This window comes from Coffea eugenioides, unplaced genomic scaffold (genome assembly GCF_003713205.1).
Source record: "Coffea eugenioides isolate CCC68of unplaced genomic scaffold, Ceug_1.0 ScVebR1_66;HRSCAF=323, whole genome shotgun sequence".
NCBI classification, from domain to species: domain Eukaryota; kingdom Viridiplantae; phylum Streptophyta; class Magnoliopsida; order Gentianales; family Rubiaceae; genus Coffea; species Coffea eugenioides.
Genome location: NW_020864529.1, coordinates 102,921 through 123,659, shown reverse-complemented (window position 1 = coordinate 123,659; position 20,739 = coordinate 102,921). Strand labels below are relative to the sequence as shown.

Sequence of the window (20,739 nt, the reverse complement as noted above, 5' to 3'; positions counted from 1 at the left end):
CAACTTCACACAAATTAAATAAATTCATTTAGGATTAAGTAATTAATGCCTTTGAAAAAAAGAATAACTTAGTTTAGTTAGATAAAATTATTTTTATGTTTATTAAATTATTTTTAATTCATAAACGGGTCATATCAGGTCACCACGGGTTGACCCGAAATCGACCTGTTTTCTTTTCGGGTTCATCGGGTCCAACCCGATTCTGACCCGAATTCTCGAAACCTCAACCCAAACCCATTAATTTCGTGTTAGGTTCGTGTCGTGTTTTCAGGTCGTGTCGAAAATTGCCACCCCTAATATAAATCTTACCAAACAAAGATATAAAGCAAATCAAATTTTGCTTCAGTGCATGTTATTTCTCACATATCTTTTCCTCTAATGAAAAGCCTACAGCTAAATCCATTAGGAACTTATTTGCACTTAACGTTTTGCCTTAAAATGCTAACCAACCGATCTGTTCAAGGTTTAGACCAACTAATTGCACTCAGCATATTGAACCAAATAATTCAATTGAAATTAAGATTAAGTGCAATTCAATTCCAAAAGGGTGAAGTATGCCATTTACTCAATACAACATTTGATAAGCAATAATTGAGAGAAAATTGGCTCCATTCTGTAATAAGAAAGGAAGGAAAAATCCTAGCATATCCCACCCATAAAAGGTAAAGAAAAAGTAATGGTCAAAAAAACAAGCAGCATCCATAAAAGGAACAGAAATCATCAGAATTGAATAGATACTCATTAAATATAGTAAAACAAATAAACTAGCTTGGTTACCTCAATCAGCGCAATGCTTCTTGATGTGGCTTCAAACTTTGCTTTCATCATCTCCTCCTGTACAGAGAATAACATGAAAAACACATGTGGTCAATTGTTCGAACCTCATGAACAGAGTTACAAAAATACTTTAACCACCACATCAGTTACATGCCTCAGCCATTTGAAGAGCACGTTCAGTTTTTTGTAGCCTAGCCTTCTGTTGACTAACAATGTTTTGGAGCTGCAAAAAGGAGACAGAAACACCAAAAATATTAGCTTGTGACTCTAGATTTGTTTAAAGTATAATTAAATGCCTGATCTTTCAGAAAACAAACTCAGATATCTAATACTTCTGCATAATTAACAATTAAAAACCATAACACTTTTATATATAATATATATGTGCACATTAGCATGGCATACCGTCTACTGTTCTCTATTGCAAAAGATTCAAAAGCATTTTTTTGGATGTAATTTGCCTTTCTTGATTTTCTACCGGCTCTATAACACAGTTCTTTTAGTATTTTTATAAAATCTACATAGTAGTTTAGTCTTTACCCACCCTTTCCAAAAGAAACAAATAACAAGAGAAGAAATCAAACAGTATAACAATCTACCCTACATAAACCTGCAAAAGATTGAATGTGTAAAAGGTTACATGTACGTCAAGGAACATGCCTAAATTAGTTGTAAGAAGCCCATACATCAGGGTACATGCCTAAACAACATCCACTACAGCATAATTATCTCAAAATTCTTCACCTGAACAAAATGAAGATTACAGAATTGGAATTCATCTGTTGGAGGGTAAATCGCCAATACAAGAAGTCGCAATAACTGACCCAATCGAAATAAAGCATACAAGCATGCAATCAGCTAATACCACTAAGCTCATCAGATAGAAAGAAACTTAAGCAAGATTGTAGGCATTTGCATATACTACTCTAGCTATTGGCGTAAATGGTGGTGGTTTATAAAATAAGAAGTGGATAGTATAGGCATTCAAAGGGACCCACAAGATGAAAACTATCCTATTTGACTTCAACTGTTTAAGAAAAGAGTAACTATAGCAGGTTTTACAGCCTTAGCTAATCCATATGAAATAGTTATTCACTAGCATTTGCAGCAGTCTCTAGATGTTCAAGGAAAATTACATTTACATTAAAAAAAAAAAAAAGGGACCAGAGTTTCCTTCTGACCAAGAAATTAGAACATATTTGGAAACACTCGCAAAGTGTAAGACCTGGACAAGCTAGTTACCTCAAAGCTTTGTCTACTTGAGCCTTTTAAGAAATTAACCAGGTGTTCAATATGGGGAAATCCTTTGAGGAAACACATATAACAGCCAGGAGCTAGTGTAGCTTTGAAAGCAGGAAGTCAAGAGATAGAGCCTATAGGGGAAGCATGTCTTGGGATTACTATCAATGTTAATACAATATTTTTTGTTCGACTCTCTGCTAGGTTTTCTTCCTTTTGATGGTCTTTGGCCTATTGTCACAAATGCACATAATCGTCTTAAGTTACCTTTCCCTCCAGCTGTTAGCTTTATCGAGGACTAGCATCTCTTAGTCTTAGTTAAGCTGCTCTTTCTGTAGTGGAAGTCAGCTTTATCTTCCCTGTCTGAAAGAAGGAATTCGACAGAGTCGGTCTTCGATGAAACGGTTTCGTTTCTACTATGATGCTGTTGCAAATTTTGGTGGTTAATGAAAACTTAACATTCAACTACTAATAATTTTTGCAGTTTGTCTGTAAAGATGACTAGATGAGTAGATAGGGCTCTGTTTTAGTTTAATTGGTCAAAAATAGTTCATGCTTAAGGGCCATTTTTTGCTGTTGTTTATGAATTACAGTAATATGGGGACAATAATTGTAATTTCTAGATTTGATATAACAAAGCTTGGGAAGATTTTTGGTGGTGATTTTGGCCTCTTCTCTCAGGCTTTGGTTGATTTTAATATCAAAGATGAGAATAGAATAGAACTTGAAATGCAGTCATGCAGATAATGTTGAGAGTTAAAAAATTATCAGGGTATTGAGAAAGGTTGACGACAATGACAATAATGGGTAGCTGTTGTTGAATTTACCAGGTGTAGGGTTATCTGTTTAACACATGAAGTAAAGAAGATGACCATAAAATAGCAAAACAGAAATGAAAAGGAAAAAGAAGAAACAAATTAAAGAGGTGGTTAATTCCCACTGCAGTGGAAGTAACAAACATGAATTTTCAGAAAAAGGAATTCTAAAATACCTATTGCTATTAAGTGTTGATTGTTGTTGCAGTTCCAGAATGTATCAAAATATAGAGATACAAAATGGATGAAAAGGGGGGGAAAAAAAGATAACATTAGTTTATGCATGAGGAGGTCATTGTGTGGAGTTCTTGAAGCCCTCACCAGAGTACCATGACATGAGCCGCTGATGACCAAGTTTCAGTATTCTTCTTCTTAAACTTTGCTCTATTTTCCAGGTTCTCGAGATTATTGATGGGAATAGGACTAATAACTTTTACCCTTTTGTGCAGTAATTTAATATCAAAATGTTTGCCAAAGATAGTACATTTCAATTCATTTGGAGGAAGTCATTATTTTCTTTTATCCTTTCAATAATATCAGCTTTTCAAAAGCTTTTGTTTTCTAACAAAATTAAGCCACCTACAATATACAAGTTCTTTTTAAAATGTTGAAAATCCGAGCTTCTTGGTATTGTTCCACTAATCGTATATTTCCACCCACAAGAAGTAAAGCGTCTTAGCCTATGCCTTTGCAATTCCAAACTAAATAGTAGACAGGGAACAGCTTTTCTTCTGATCTGCATACAACTTAATAGATGCCTGATCAGTTTTCTTTCAAAGTTCATGAGATGCAGCAGTAAAATGCAGGCAAGGTATAAGAAACTGCTGGATGTAGTCTTTGTAAGACAGCTGTCAAACACGACAAAATTCTAGGTGCGGAAAAATGTTCTTGAAGCTATAGTTTACAAGCTCTTACAGGATGACACAGACTAATCCTACTAATTCCCATGTCGTCCCTTGTTTGAGCGGGTTTTCCACATGGTATGACTTATACCACTAAACTAATAATAGCAGCCAATTCGTGGGATAACATAATCGCTAGAGGGTACCCTGGATAACAAAATAGTTTGACATGGTTAAAATATAAAATGACTTTTTTACACTCCTTTGAACTTATTTTCGTACATACAACAGTAAGTCTACGCCAACCAAGTATAATATCAACAGTCAATGAGTTAACCAGTAGGAAACTGTTATCTTAAATAGGATGAAAAATCCTAGGACGAGTCTTCTCAGGACACAACCAATCCCAAAATGACTCATCCTCCCTTATCCAATTTGCAAAGCAAATAAGCCCTTAGTGCTAACGTGAAATATACTTTAAAGTTGTTTTGCATGATTATAAGAGAGGTGAATATAATTCTTTTTCTCTATTTGGTGCCATAAGGGCACACGATAAGCTAACTAAAAAAGGAAGGCGGATTCAATATTAACGCTTAAAATTACCATGTCCCCCCCCCCCACCCGAATTGCAACCATTCATGGATGAACTAAGACTGGGCCCACTTCTTATTGTGTACCCTTATGGCACCAAATAAAATAATGCTATACAATTTAGCAGAAATAAATAGTTCTTTAACCTTATAACACTCAATTTTGCCATTCTCATCTCCCCTGTGTAATTAGTCCACCCCATATAGAAGGCATAAAGTTTATAATTAAGATTACCACTGATGTCCAAAACCATTTAATTGGACACCACAATATCAGTATCCAATTCAATATCATCCTATCAATAGAACTAGTGCTTTGGATAGCAGTAGAGTATATAACCAGCAGTACCTCACTTCCGTGACCCACTCATGCACGAAAATCAAACTTCCGAAAACAAGAAACATATTGGATATAAGATCTTTAACCTCAAAGAATGATGCCACTATTAGGTCCAATCCCAAAGTAGAAACTCATTTGTTTCTTCAAGCTAAGTCAGCCACTGTAATTACATGTATGAATGGTACTGTTGTAGTCAAACACTTAACAATGTGAGGTCAATCAATTGATCGCCAATCTGATGTAACCTAGGAGATCATTTCATAATGAAGTAATGTCAATGAATGACCAATGAAATGGATACTATGCTATGAAAAGACATGAAGCTCATTGTACGGGGAGCATTTTTTCCAACATATCATTCAGCTTTGCTATTTCTAGTGTAAAACATCTCCTCTGAAGAATTATTTGTCAAATTTTTGCAGGTAACAGTCCTACACCTTCTAGTTGCTAGATTATAATCTTCTTAAATTGACGCAGCACGAAAACTTGGTAGGCACAACAGCTTTGTAGAAAAGCTTAAATATTGAATTTCACCCAAGCTTATAGTAGCAACATGAAATAGGATAAGAGAATATGCTTAAGAAGGCAAAAAATCTGTTTAGTAGGTCTAAAAATCATTCCTAGGAATCTTTAGGATGTATCACACAACCCTAAGAAAAGACATTGAGTTTGCAAGAAAATTTTATTGACCAAAAGTCTGACTTCTCTTCATGGTGAAGTGGTTATTTATAGACACTACAGCAAAGCCAACTCCAATCCTAATTAGGACTCCTAACTAGAATAAAATTTTAGTAGAAAACTAGAAAGCTAAGCTTTCTTATTCCCCATAATAACTAAAATACTAATCGCCAATAATAATTACTGTTAACAGGTATTTTGGGAGGAAAACATCTAATCACTGTATTATGAGTGACCAACTAGTATTTATAAGAGTACAAACCTAACAAACTATTTACAAGAATGCCTTTACTAATTTATTATCTACAAGAATACTAATATTCTCTTAACACTCCCCCTCAAGTTGGAACATATATATCATAAGCACCCAACTTGTTACAAATGTATTTCACCCTATAGCCCCCTAAACTCTTGGTAAATACATCAACCAATTGATCTACAGACGGTACATGAAATGTCTTGATGACTCCGTCAAGCAATTTCTCTCGAATGAAATGACAATCAAATTCAATATGTTTTGTCCTTTCATGAAACATTGGATTAGACGCAATATGAACAGCTGCCTGATTATCACACACTAAATTCATAGGCTGTTTATGCTCAAACCCAATTTCAAGTAACATGCTCTTCAACCAAACCAACTCACACAGTATGAGCCATAGCGCGGTATTCAGATTCTGCACTTGATCTGGAGACAACTGTTTGCTTCTTACTCTTCCACGACACTAAATTATCACCAACAAATACACAATATCCTGTGGTCGATCTTCGATCTGAGGCAGAACCAGCCCAATCTACATCACTATATCCTTCAATATCAGTGTGTCCATGATTTTGATACAGCAATCCTTTTCCAGGAGCACTCTTAAGATACATGAGAATTCGTATAACAGCATCCCAATGACTAGTACGAGGGGTATCAAGAAATTGACTCACAACATTCACTGCAAACGAAATGTCAGGTCTCGTTACAGTTAGATAATTTAATTTACCCACAAGTATTCGATATTGCCTAGGATCATCTAGTAATGTACCTTGATCTCCTATTAATTTTACATTAGGATCCATAGGAGTATCCACAGGTCGGCAACCTAACATCCCAACTTCACTCAGCATATCGAGTACATATTTTCTTTGACATAAATAAATCCCATGTTTAGACCGAGCTACCTCAATACCCAGAAAATACTATAGATGACCTAAATCCTTTGTCTGAAAGTTTACCTGCAAATTGGATTTAAGTTTCTGGATCCCCACAATATCATCACCTGTAATCACAATATCATCCACATAAACAACTAATAAAATTTTACCAGCATTAGAATGCCGATAAAATACAGAATGATCTACTCCACATCTTGTCAAACCGAATTCCATGACAACACTACTAAACCGGCCAAACCAGGCCCTTGGAGACTGTTTCAATCCATATAAGGATTTTTTCAAACGACAAACCAACCGCGAATTCTCCCCCTGAACAACAAATCCGGGAGGTTGTTCCATATATACCTCTTCTTTCAAATCTCCATGCAGAAATGCATTTTTCACATCCAACTGATGCAATGGCCAATTGTAAGTTGCTGCCAAAGAGATAAGAAGACGAACTGAGGTAATCTTTGCAACAGGAGAAAATGTTTCTAAATAGTCTATTTCATACACCCGAGTAAATCCTCTAACTACCAGACGAGCCTTCAATCTATCAATAGAACCATTAGGCTGCACTTTTATAGTGTACACCCATTTACAACCAACAACAGGCTTACCTGAAGGACGAGGGACAAGATCCCAAGTACCATTTTGTTCCAAAGCAGACATCTCTTCTTGCATAACTAATCTCCAACCAGGATGATTAAGAGCATAGGTAATAGACTTAGGAATGGAGATAGAATCAAGAGAAGCAACAAAAGAAGTATATGACATAGAGAGACGAAAATAAGAAACAAAATTAGAAATAGGATGGGAAGTACAATGTCTCTTACATTTGCGTAAAGCAATACGAAGATCTAACTCAGAGGAGGGTGTCATATCTGGATTTGAAGATTGAGAGTTAATTGGTGAAGTGCGTGGCATATCAGGAACTTTCTCAACCATGGAACGACGAGAGTAAACTTGAAGATGAGGACGAGATAATCGAGCTATGGAATCTGGTGGACTAGATAACTCAGGTAATAAAGGGGAAGGGACTGGTAAAACAGGAGAGGAAAAAGAGAGACACTGGTCTAACTCACAAGGCATACTGTGTTTGATTAAATATGGAGTGGATTCAAAGAAAGTAACATAGCACAAGTAAAAAATCGATTTAAAACTGGACTGTAACATCTATACCCTTTTTGCGCTCGTGCGTATTCTAAGAAAATACACTTAATAGCACGAGAATCTAATTTATCCACCCCGGGAGCAAGCTGATGAACAAAGCACACACATCCAAAAATACGATGAGGTAATTTAAACACAGGTTCATGAGAAAAAAGAATGGACTGAGGTAATTGACCTCCAAGAATATTAGATGGCATGCGATTAATTAAATAACATGCAGTTAGAACTGCATCACTCCAAAATTGTTTGGGCACATTCATGTGCAACAACAGTGTTCGAGCAATTTCGATTAAATGTCCAATTTTTCTTTCAGCAACTCCATTCTGTTGTGGAGTATGAGGACAAGAGGACTGATGAATAATACCAGACTTAGTTATAAAGGTATTAAAAGGAGTGGAAAAATATTCTTTCACATTATCACTGCGAAGTATACGTACAGGAACACCAAACTGATTCTTTATTTCTGTAACAAATGCACAAAAAATGGAATATAGTTCTGAACGACCTTTCATTAAATAAAGCCATGTAACTCTTGAAAAATCATCAGCAAAGATTACAAAATATTTAAAACCTAACTTTGAAGTGACTCGACTAGGACCCCAACATCAGAATGAACTAACAAAAAGGGTTCAGAAACCCGTTTATTGACTCTAGGAGCAAAAGAAACACGATGATGCTTCCCAAACTGACAAGACTCACATTCTAACGAAGACAATTGACTCAAAGTAGGAACCAACTTTTTCAAATTTTGTAGAGACGGATGACCCAAACAACAGTGAATTTCAAGAGGAGAAACAGTAGCAGGACATGCAATCGGACTATTAGAGTTGAGAAAATAAAGACCATTTCTATGGGAAATAAGAAAGCTTAGCTTTCTAGCTTTCTACTAGAATTCTATTCTAGTTAGGAGTCCTAATTAGGATTGGAGTTGACTTTGTTCTAGTGTCTATAAATAACCATTTCGCCACAAATTCCTAAACCTACTAACCAGATTTTCGCCTTCTTAAGCATATTTTCTCATCCTATTCCTAGTTACTAATTCAAGTTCAAGTGAAATTCAATATATGACTTTTTCTACAAAGCTGTTGTGCCTACCAAGTGTTCGTGCTATGTCAGTTTTGATATCAGAGCAAGGCTTTCCCATGACAACAAGAAGTGGGTTGAATTTTAGGGGTCGATACACAGACAAGGAATGGGATAACATCATTAATCTTCTCTTGAAGAGGGTTGATGTGTTAGAAGACTAAAGCTTTTAATACTGAGCAACAACAAATTCCTGAATCTAGAGGCAACAGTGGGTCCGAATATGGGGTCAAAATCAATGGAAAGGCACCAGAGCATCCCGAACAGCCTAAAGACATAACCGGGAATCAATCTGGTAGTAGTGAAAATAGATTAAATCAATCTTTTGGAAGGCCACGAGCTTCTCTTCTTAACATGGTTGATGAGATTGTTCAATCGGCAAGGCAAGGGGGACAAGACTCTTATCATTTTGCAGGAGACATCACAAAAAAGATAAGAGTTGATATTCCTGATTTCGATGGAAGAATTGAACCCAAGGTTTTTTCTGATTGGCTTGCTACTTTGGAACACTATTTTGATTGATATGATATGATTGATGAGAGAAAAGTTAAGTTTGCTATCATGAAACTTGCTGGACAAGCCCAAGTGTGGTGGACAGGAGTTGAGCATGATCTTCAACTTGCTGGATAACTAGACTTAACGTGGGAAGAGATGAAGCTGCATTTGAAGAGAAAGTACGTGCCTCTACATTATGAAGCTGATCTTTTTGATGATATGAATAGCTTAAGGCAAGGAGGAATGACAGTTGCTAAATATATGAATAAGTTTGAAGTGCTGAAAATTCACTACGGAGGCACCGAAAGTCCAGCACAAGCTTTATCCAGATTTAAGTTGGGTTTGAGACCTGAGATTCGCAAAGAATTGATGGGACGTGATATCTACACAGTTGATAATGCATTCCAAGCAGCTCTTGGATTTGAAAAGAACCTGCAGTAGCCACTAATTCAGAGGTTCAATACTCAAGGTGGGGAGGTAGTTCCTAAAAGATTTGCTGCAAATGGAAAGCCATATAAATCAGTAGCAACTCAAGCAACTTCCCAGCATGCAAAGACAAAAACTAAGGCTTCCACAATCGATGAAAGAAACAAGAACAAAGATGGATGTTTCAAGTGTGGTTTGAAGGGACACATGGCATGGGAGTGCCTGAACAAGAGAAACTTGCACATTGGTGCCGATTTCGGATGTAAGGAAAATCTAGAGGTCGAGGAAGATGAAAATGCTGATTATTTGACTGAGTGGCACGACTTAATGTTGATGATTTGGAAGAGGAAGAAGAAGACATGTCTTATCTCTCGGTTGTGAGCGTATCCTCAATGCACCAAAGTCACAAAAGGAAGACTGGTGAAGAACTTCAATCTTTCAAAACTTAGTTTGCTATGGACAAGAGACTAGAAAGCTCAGTATTGATGGTGGCAGTAGCATGAACGTGCTTTCAGAGTCTACTGTACAGCGGTTAAATTTGCCTACAGATCCACATCCTGAACCTTACAAGGTTGATTGGATGAACAGTAGCTCTATTCTGGTAACGAGATGTTGCTTGGTGTCCATTAAACATGGTCCTTACAGTGATTCTATATGGTGTGACGTTATTCTAATGACTGTTTCCCACTTACTTCTTGGTTGACCTTGGTTATATGACCAAGATCTGAATCATAATGGGAAGTTGAACACTTACTCATTCAAGTTTAATGACAAGCAGATTGTCTTAAAGCCAGAGTGCTAAAACTATGAAGTAGTTTCACAAGAAGAAACCAACCAAACAAGAGAATTCAAAGGATAATGAAGTGATCGAGACGAGGAAGAAGCCTCTTCAGATTTTGAGCAAGAAACAATTTGAAAGGGAGAGCAAGGAGCAAAAAGTTATCATGGTATTAGTCTTCAAAGAGGTGAAAATTTCAGCAGTTGTCAACTCTCAAGAAGTGCCTCCAGAAATTGTCAAATTGCTGTTTGATTCTGATTTTGCTGATGTAGCTCCAGAAGATTTGCCGCATGGACTACCACCTATGCGTGATATCCAGCACGCAATAGATTTCATACCAGACTCGCAACTCCCTAACTTGCCTACCTATCACATGAACCTGAGTGAATCTGTTGAACTTAAGAGACAAGTGGATAAGCTCATGGACAAAGGACATATTCAAGTCAGCATAAGTCCTTGTGTAGTGCCGGCTTTATTGATTCCAAAGAAAGACGGAATCTGGAGAATGTGTGTAGATAGCCGTGCAATCAAGAAGATAACAATCAAGTATAGGTTTCCCATACCTAGACTTGATGATATGATTGATATGATGGCTGGTTCAACTATCTACACTAAAATTGATTTGCAAAAGGGGTACTATCATATCAGAATTTGTCTGGGTGATGAGTGGAAAACAGCCTTCAAGACAAAGGATGGTCTCTACGAGTGGCTAGTGATGCCATTTGGCCTCTCTAGTGCTCCCAACACCTTTATGAGATTCATGACATAGGTATTTCAGCCCTTTATTGGCCGTTTTTTGGTTGTCTATTTCGATGATATTTAATTTACATTAGGAACAAAGAGGAGCACATTAACCATCTTCAACAAGTAATGAGAGTTCTTCATCAAGAAAAGCTCTATATCAACTTGAAGAAGTGTACTTTCATTGCTCCTAGTGTTGTATTTTTGGGTTTTGTCGTTTCAAATGAAAGGATAGCTGCTGACCCAGAAAAGGTGAAGGCAATAGTAAATTGACCGGTTCCTACTAATTTGAAGAAGGTTCGCTGCTTCCATGGGCTAGCTTCGTTCAACAGGCAATTTATGAGGGGGTTTAGCTCTATTATGGCTCCCATCACTGGGACAAAAGCTACAACTAAGGCTTATGAAGAATTGAAGAAGCAAATGACCGAAGCTCCAATGCTTAGGCTACCAGATTTTTCTAAGGTATCGCATGTGATGCTTCTCATTTCTTAGTCAAGAAGGTCATCCTATTGCTTATTTTAGTACTCTACTTGTGACAAGGAATTCTACGCTGTTATTCAATCTATTCGCCATTAGCATCATTATCTTACTTATAAGAAATTTGTGCTATATTCTGATCATGAGGCCCTCAAATATATAATTCTCAGAAAAAGTTCAGTCATCGGCATGGCAAATGCGTTTCTTTCCTGCAACAATACAATTTTGTTATCAAACACAAGGCAGGTGTTGAGAATAAGGTGGCTGATGCACTTAGTCGTGTGCATCTTATTCTAACTACTATGGCTGTTCAAGTGGTTGTTTTTGATTCACTTAAGCAAGATTATCCTCGTCGTAGAGATTTCAAGGTCATATATGAGGATTTAATAGCTGGTAAGCAAGCAGAATATGCTGGTTTTTCCATCCATGATAGCTATCTTTTCAAGGGGACTCTACTTTGTGTTCCTAGTACTTCACTGAGGGAGGAATTAATTTGGGAATTACATGGTGGAGGTGCTGCTAGACACTTTGGACGTGACAAGACAATTGCCATGATGCAAGATCATTTCTATTGGCCAAGTATAAGACATGATGTTGGCAAGACTGTTGCTAGATGCCGAGTTTGTCAATTGGCCGAAGGGCGAAAGAAAAACACTAGTCTTTACATGCCACTACCCATTCCACATAAACCGTGGCAGGATTTGAGCATGGATTTTGTCCTTGGACTACCAAGAACATTGCAAGGTTATGATTCTACACTAGTAGTTGTGTACAGATTTTCGAAAATGGCTCACTTTCTCCCATGTGCCAAGACTTCAGATGCTGTCCATATTGCTAAGATTTTCTTTGAAGAGCTAGTTAGACTTCATGGACTGCCAATGACTATAGTTTCAGATAGGGATGTGAAGTTTATGAGTTATTTTTGGCGGACTTCGTAGCAGATGCTACACACAAAACTCAAGTTTTCTTCTTCTTTCCACCCACAAACGGATGGTCAGACAGAAGTTGTCAACCGTAGCCTTGGTGATCTACTTCGGTGTTTGGTTAGTGATCATGTTTCCACTTGGAATCAAATTCTACCAATGGCAAAATTTGCTTACAATAGTTCAGTGAATCGATCAACTAGTTATAGTCCTTTTGAGGCTGTAATGGGAAATAATCCTCGCAAACCAATTGATTTGCTTCCAATACCAGTTAGTGGTCGTCCAAGTGCTGAAGCTGAGGCTTTTTCTAAGCATATTTTGGATATACATGATGAAGTTCGACGCCGGATTGCTATTAACAATGAAAAGTACAAAGCACATGAAGATTTGAAGAAGAAATTTGCAGAATTTGAAGAAGGGGATGAAGTTATTGTTCGTATTCGGCCAGAGAGGTATCCTAAGGGTGTCTACAAGAAGCTACATTCAAGAAGCGCAAGTCCTTTCAAGGTTCTCAAGAAAATCAGCTCAAATGCTTATGTTTTTGAGTTACCGACGATATGGGGATTAGCAATGTGTTCAATATTGAAGATTTGATTGCTTATGATGGTCATTTAGATGATTCAGCAGATAGGACTACTAAGGCTGCTCTTCCACCTCCGACACACATACGTGAAGCAATTGAAGATGTTCTTGACCACCAAATTGTGTCAACTAGATGGGGCGGCTACCAGAAGTTTCTTATTCATTGGAGGAGACGACCACATGCAGACTGAATTTCAGCAGTTGGATCTAGATTTCTCTGAGAAGTATCAGGCCATTAACTCACCGGGGTCGAGTCTTCTCAAGTCGGGGAGAGATGATAGAGATAAGTGGCAAAAAATCCACCAAGGTTTATAGGAGGCGTGGGAAGGATGTGTCGAATATCCAAGCATTGATTTAGCATGCTTTTGATGACAAGGAACCAACTTGGGAGTTGGTTTGAATCTTATGGAGCTTGGTTTCTGATTTTCACCAACAGGGATATTTTAGTAATTTGGTTAGCTGTAGGAATTTTGTGTTTATGGTAATTTTCTATTTAGTAATTATTATTGGTAATTAGTATTTTAGTTATTATGGGGAATAAGAAAGCTTAGCTTTCTAGCTTTCTACTAGAATTCTATTCTAGTTAGGAGTCCTAATTGGGATTGGAGTTGGCTTTGCTCTAGTGTCTATAAATAACCATTTCTCCACAAAAAGAAATCAGATTTTTGGTCAATAAAATTTTTCTGCAAACTCAACGTCTTTTCTTAGGATTGTGTGATACATCTTAACTTTAGGCGTGATGCCTAAAGATTCCTAGGGTGATTCCTAGACCTACTAACCAGATTTTCGTCTTCTTAAGCATATTTTCTCATCCTATTCCTAGTTGCTTATTCAACTTCAAGTGAAATTCGATATCTGTTTTTTCTACAGAGCTGTTGTGCCTACCAAGTGTTCGTGCTGCGTCATAAATTCTATCAGTCAGCTCTTGCTAAGAATCTTAACTTCAATAGTGCGGAGCAGGGTAGACGGGGGTGAGCGCCAGTCAAGAACAAAAGTCTTAAACTGCAGTACTTAAAGAAGTTTTATTAAGACATATCTCACCCATCCCTATACCCATGATGTTTCCAGATAATTATCGACGTGCAGCACACACCACAGAAAAATGCATGATCATAGAAACAGTACCATGAAGGGATTTTTCTTCTGCATACAAGGCATGAATGAAAACATGCAAAGTAGTTTCAGCAACAATCTAATTAAAACTCACATTCTCAAATTCTGAATTTAAGTTAAGTGCCTTCTTTTCCTTTTCATTCACCTGAGCTTCTAATGCCTCTTTTTCCTTATTTTTCAGATCAATCTCCATTTTAAGTTTCTCCACCATTTTCTCTAGTTCAGCAGCTCGTGCATGAGCCTTGTTGACCACTTCCTCAGCATCTAGAGTTCCTTTTTTCTAACCAATACCAAGAAACATGGTTATTGCAACAATAAATTTTTCCCAAATCTTCAAGTTTTTATTTTAAAAAAAATGAAAACACACATGCAAGATTAAAAGGAATCAATTATTCACCTGCAGAGACACTATCTCACTCTGCAATGAAGAAATGCTATCAGATTTCTCTTTAATCTTCTTCTCCAGCTCAGAAATTGCATCATCCTTCGCTTTCAACTCTTCATTCTTCTCCTTGATATGGAACTCTGCAGATGTAAAAGCCAAATTATCAAGCTATGCTAAAGCAACTAAACATTTCATCCATCATATTGCACATAACCAAAAAGATGAATCTACATCTCAACTCCAAAGAACAATTGATGAAAAGAAGTCAAGCTACTAACAGAATCAACTTTTCAAAAAATTTAGATATTTGAGAATACCAATGTTCCCCCCAAAAAAAATTTTTGTGGAGGCAAGACATAGTTAACAAACTAGCATAACATGCATAAACTCTGCAGGACATATCCAACACTGGAAGCATAATCAGTTTTACGCTGAGATTTGAAGAGTTCTTAGATTACCATGTTGCAGTATCAACTTAACTATTTGCCATGTATGGATGTTTAAAAGAACATAATCTCATGCTATTAGGCCAATAAATAAACCATTAATAGAGAGTATCACACATCACATCAAATATTACATTTCTTGGAAAGTTGCACAAAAAGTCACTAGAATCATTAGCATAGCCATCTTTAAAATCCACTACAATCCTAGGATTAGGAGAATATCTCAAGATCTTTTTTTCCCTAACCATGATCACATCAACTATTACGTTTCAGCAACAACAAGTGCCTAAGCCATATTAAGATTATGAGCTTCAAAAATTTTTGTGCTTGAGCTTTTCCTTCAGTACCTTCTAGATTGACATGGAGAATAGGATACTCCACACCAGTAGAATTCAAAAACTACAAAAACAACTGGTTTGACAACAGGAAAATAAAATCCACTACAATGCTCAGATTAGGAGAATATCTCAAGATCTTTCTTTCCGTTTTTGGGGTCATAGAACAGGTCATTACGCTTACCAAGAATCCTAATAGTATAGCAAAATCAGATTACTGTCAAAGCAAGATGCATGTTTTGACATCGTGTCTTGGAAGAAATAGGAATTGTATTTTCACTTAGATAACAGAATATCTTGAAAGATTCAGGAATACCAATAACACATCAAGAATCTATTCCTTTAGCACCCATATTCTGCAGAACACCTAAAAGTTATGTGCTAGAAATATTAATAGTGTGACCAGTGGAAATTGTTACTTTTTACCAATTTAAGTTCATAAGCATTAAAGTGACTATTACCATTACTAGTCTTTATTGAAGTAAGGGTTTCTTTGCATGTAGATACAAATCTTAGGAGCTTTTGGAAAACAATTATTCAATAACTACTTATTAAAGTAACTCTACCATCAAATATCCAAGCTACTACCGTTAAATATCCAATGATGCTAGGAAGATAAGACATGTATAACCATTTACATTAATAATTATCAGCACTGATAAGAAGGAAATACCAGAAGAATTGATTTCAAAGAAATGAATACAAGATCTGATCAGCATAATTTAACTACTCAAAATGGGTTAAGACAAATAAACCTGAGGGAATTCCAATGGTGTAAGCAATAGATATTCTCTTTTATAGCTGAAAAGAACTAAAGCTAGAAACTACAAGGGAGGCAAAACATGACACTAGTAGTGTGAGGGAGTGACAAAGTTAACTTTTCCAATTAATGGAAATGGGAGGGAGATGTGGCTGCTATATGAGTGTGTTGTTAAGGAAGCAGAGAGTTGAAAACTTTTGAGATAATTGAGGAAGAGAAGAGATAAAGCAAAGCAGTAGGTTTTGGGTTTTAATTTGCAGAAAACAGAGAAGATCTTTTCTGATTTTATGTTGAAGCAAGATGTGAAGATCTTGTATTTTATCTTCTCTATCATAGGATCCTATGGACTTCTTATAGTACTGTCATTTAAAAGAGTATTAGTTAACGTTAATATGCAATTTTGGTACTTATTACTGTCAAGTTTTGAGCCCTAATCAGAACTAGGTGAATGACTAGCCTAATTTCTGCCCTGAAATTGTTTGGCCATTACATATTCCCTCCTAGGTGAATGACTAGCCTATAGTGTGCTCTGAAAAGGTTTGGCTGGTACATATTCCCCCCTCAACCCACTATCATCTCAAGAAATATAAAGCGTGAAACCTTGTAAAGCACTATATAAGCCATGAAAAGTTTCAGTTCATAGAATCAGATTTGAGAATAACTTTAAATTTCCATTTCTGATCTTCAATAACTTGGAACTTCAAGTGTCGACGCAGGAGCAACAGCCTGAGAATTTGATAATCACACTATCTCCAGTAAGTAAACTTTAAGACCATCAATCCCAACCCCCCCCCCCCCCCCCGGCCCAAAAAAAAAAGGGGAAAAAGTCCAAGAAGGAAGATACAACTCAACTTTTCGGAGTCTGACCACGTCATCCTCTATCACCTCTCCTCTTAATATAGAGATTCCAAAGGAGGAAAATACAACTTGGCTTTTCAGAGTCTGACCACACCAATATAGAGATTCCAGAGAAAAACACAACTCGGCTTTTTGGAGTCTGATCATGTCATCCTTTACCACCTCTCCTCTTAATATAGATATTCCAAAGGGGTGGGGAATGAAAGCAACAAAAAGAATTCACTTTTTGCAAAGCTTTTACTTTTCCCAGAAATTACTCCCAACTCAAGAGCTAAAATATTCAACCATAATATAGTAAGTCAGTGCTCCCATAGAAAACTGTACTCAAAAAGTAATTCTGGTGCAGTAAACAAGAAGAAAAATTACACAGCCAAAAGTAACAAAAGATATTAATTAGCTAAACAAGTTAGAATATCACCAGGAATGACGTAATTCACACATACCACAGTCAAAGATCATGTTTGTTGGAAAATGACTAGAAACGTTACTAGCTTCATGTTTAGAGTGATCTCTAGTTATAAACATTGTTCCCCTTATTATGATGTCAGTATGAACACGGTCTGTACAAAGTTTTCCTTTTCAAGCAATTCTTTCTCTCATGTTTTTCCTTTTCAACCTTCTAACCGTAGGCCATAGAGACCTATGGATAGGTGACTTATAAGACTATAAAGCCAGCTGATTTGACAGCCAGAAAACAAAATCCAAAATAATGTCCCTATAGGATTGGGAAATTTCTTGAGACAAACTTTAAGCATCCATGCATCCAAAATGTTAAAAGATCAACTTTATTGGAGCCCCTCGATATAGCATAACCTCCTACAGGCAAAAGGAGGACTTCAGTCTGTTGTTTCAAGCACTAAAAGGTGGATAGTATTTTCACTCGGAGAGAGAAGAAAATTTCGATAAATTAAAGTACTTATAGCAAAATGGTTTATTTCCTCACCACCAACATTCTTCATAAGGTGCATGTAACCTGAGCCCATCTGTTCCATTCTAATTTACCAATTGAATACTCCATTCCAACTAGGTGCATCTCAGAAAAACCCTGTGAAAGGTGCCTTCTGTAGGGCCCAATTAATTATCACTTCAACAACCTCATCTTTAGCCATCCCTCCAGTGAAAATTAACAGGGCCATAGTCCATTTAATTGGAGATAAAATCTTTTCCTTGGAAAAATAATTTCAGTGGAAGACAGTATCAGGGAAGTATTTAATTTGTTGGTCGTTTTCAGGTGTTTGGTTACTGTTGGAAAATCAATGTTTTCATGAATCATAAATCCATTAACTCCATACCCTCAAGAGCTGTTCAAACCCATATCTACCACCTCAATCACACCACTCTCCTGAGTATCATCTACACACCATACACCACAACCACCCTCCACCACATCTACACCACCCCTACCATCGTTCTCAGATCAAGTACAAAAAAAAATATATATATATATATATATATATATATAGCAACAGCCACATGAGGAACCAGGATTCCTTTTCAAATCAACCATAATCATTGGTAAAAAATTAAAGATGATGATAAAATTATTCAAAGATATAAATATCTCACCACAAATCCAAATTTTCAAAAGCATATTTGGTAGCAATATTTATTCCTCTCCTTTGTGGCAAATCTCAAAAATCCTTCTCCCTTCTAAAAAAAAAATTCTCCAAGTTTTCTTCTCCCTCCTCTACCAACAATCTCCACCTTTTCCTCTCCAGAACTTCCTTATTTCCACAGGTATAATTCATTTTTGCATGTCTTCCATGAAGATGTAGCATGGATATGTGATAGGTTGGATTGAGTGGGTATGAAAAGAAAGGCTCACAATGAAAAGGGGAGGAAATGATTGCCTGCAATGTTGCCGATGAACTTTGGGAAGGAGTTTCCTTAAGAACTTGACTATGTCTAGATAATGTTTCTCAATTCTTATCAACCTCTTTCCAACAAGACAAAGGCCGCCAGACGGGGTGAGTGAGTGGAATATAACTTCCGTAGGTTTAATGCTGAAGTTGTTTTACACCCACTTATGTAAAATATTTCTTCAGTGTAAGTTATTTTCAATGGCTTAAAACGAACTAAACAAAGGGATGAAACATTTCCCGGAAACATTTTTAGTCGAAAGAAACAGACCCTAAATGGTCAGAACTCCCTGAGATTTTCACACTTATTCCTTGACCTACGAGAAACCTCAATTATTCAGCATAAATCTATGATCTTCTTTGGGATTTATTAGTTTGACATTGACGGCCCAGAAAACATCATCCTTTCCATTATCCCACCTCTTAGTTAGAAATTTCACAAAAAAAAAAAAGAAAACAGTAAATGCATAATTGTCAACCCTCTTGACATACAAATTTTCCTGCAGACCTACTAAACAGGCTACAAATGTCAATGATTAGTGATAATTTTCCATACCAGAGCTCTCAAATGAAAACAAATTCTAAATATAGAGCAACAAGAAAAAACAAAGCACTAGCTTAAGCCAGAACTTTAGTACTAACCAAGAGCATCAATCCTGGATTTGAGTAGAGCCAATTCAGCTGACAAATCAGAGCCATCCTTGGAGAAATCATCGACAACACTCCCAACATCATCTGCAGTGCTCTGAAGGAAAATTAGGGCAAGAAAAATAGAGAATAGGAAAACGGTGTTGCAGGAAGCCATCTGAGACAGTGGAGAGGAGACCAAAGCCAAGGCTTCGCCGATCAAAACACCAATACTGATTCTCGAATTTCAGATGGAATCCTTTTTCATCTTATAATATTAGCATACAAGTACAGCTTGCTGTTGGGGAAATAATTGTCTTAATGGCATTAAATAACAGTTTTCCTGATTTTCTTAAATACCTTTTACCACTGGAGTCATGTGAGCCGAGTCACCCGATTTGGAAAAATATAAGGGTTAATTATATTTACTGGCCCAAGTGTTTGACTAAACTGCTAGTCCGTCTCTGAAATTTGGCCAAATAATAAATGAACCTTCTCAACGAACAATCACTCCCTCACCATTTATCGATAAATCCAAACTTCTCGTTGTCGTGCCTCATTTTTCATAACAAAAAGGCTTTTACAAAAAAATTTGTTTTTCATTTTACAAAAATAAGTAAAAAGAGGCCTAAATGGGATTTTAAAAATACGACAGTTTAGACTCAAAATTTAGGGCTTGTTTGGAAGTGAAATTTTTGGCCAAGTTTTTTAGCTACTAGTTTTTTAACAACTTTTGCTACAGAAATCCCAAAAAACTTATCAAAGTTTTTTACTTACACACTTCAAAATAATACACAAAAAACTTTCCTTTCAACTTTTCTTCTTTTTCCTCCCCACCCAACCGGCCACCACCTCCACCACCGCTTCCGGCGCCGGTAACTATTCCGGCCAACTTTTGCCGGCCTTCCTTTTTTTTTTTTTCTCTCCCTTCCCTCCCCCTTTGACCGATATGTTGGTTTTCAAAATCTCTTTTTTCTTTTTTTTTCTTTCTCCCTCCCCCCTCCCCTCTTTCCCTCTGCCTTTTCCCCTCCCGCAGCTTGGGGAGAAGGAAAATTGCAAAAAAAATAAAAAATAAAAAATTACACTCGGCTGTTGCTGCTTATTCTGCCGGCAAGATAAGGAGAGGAGAGGGAGATGGAACATTGGAAAAAAAAATCATTTCTGTTGCTGCAAAACTCATGTGCAAAACTCAGGTGGCGGGGGAGCTTTTGCAAGGGTGGCGGCAGAGGGAGAGGGACAGGGAGGGGTGGCGGG

The 20,739-nt window shown here is 36.9% G+C and overlaps 1 protein-coding gene across 2 annotated transcripts in view; it reads right to left on the bottom strand.

The window, feature by feature from the left end:
• LOC113758725 overlaps window positions 1–19,811 on the bottom strand; it is a 40,797-nt gene extending 20,986 nt beyond the window's left edge. Inside the window, exons 1-5 of one of the 2 annotated variants that reach the window (XM_027301455.1) lie at window positions 19,501–19,811; window positions 14,613–14,740; window positions 14,310–14,495; window positions 932–1,000; window positions 778–834 (exon numbers count right to left, since the gene is read on the bottom strand). In XM_027301455.1, coding sequence (XP_027157256.1) covers window positions 778–834; window positions 932–1,000; window positions 14,310–14,495; window positions 14,613–14,740; window positions 19,501–19,663 — 603 coding nt within the window. In that variant the 5' untranslated portion in view covers window positions 19,664–19,811. The remainder of the gene's footprint in view (window positions 1–777; window positions 835–931; window positions 1,001–14,309; window positions 14,496–14,612; window positions 14,741–19,500) is intronic. The other variant, XM_027301456.1, reaches the window with a different exon arrangement.
• Between the last annotated feature and the right edge of the window lie 928 nt (window positions 19,812–20,739).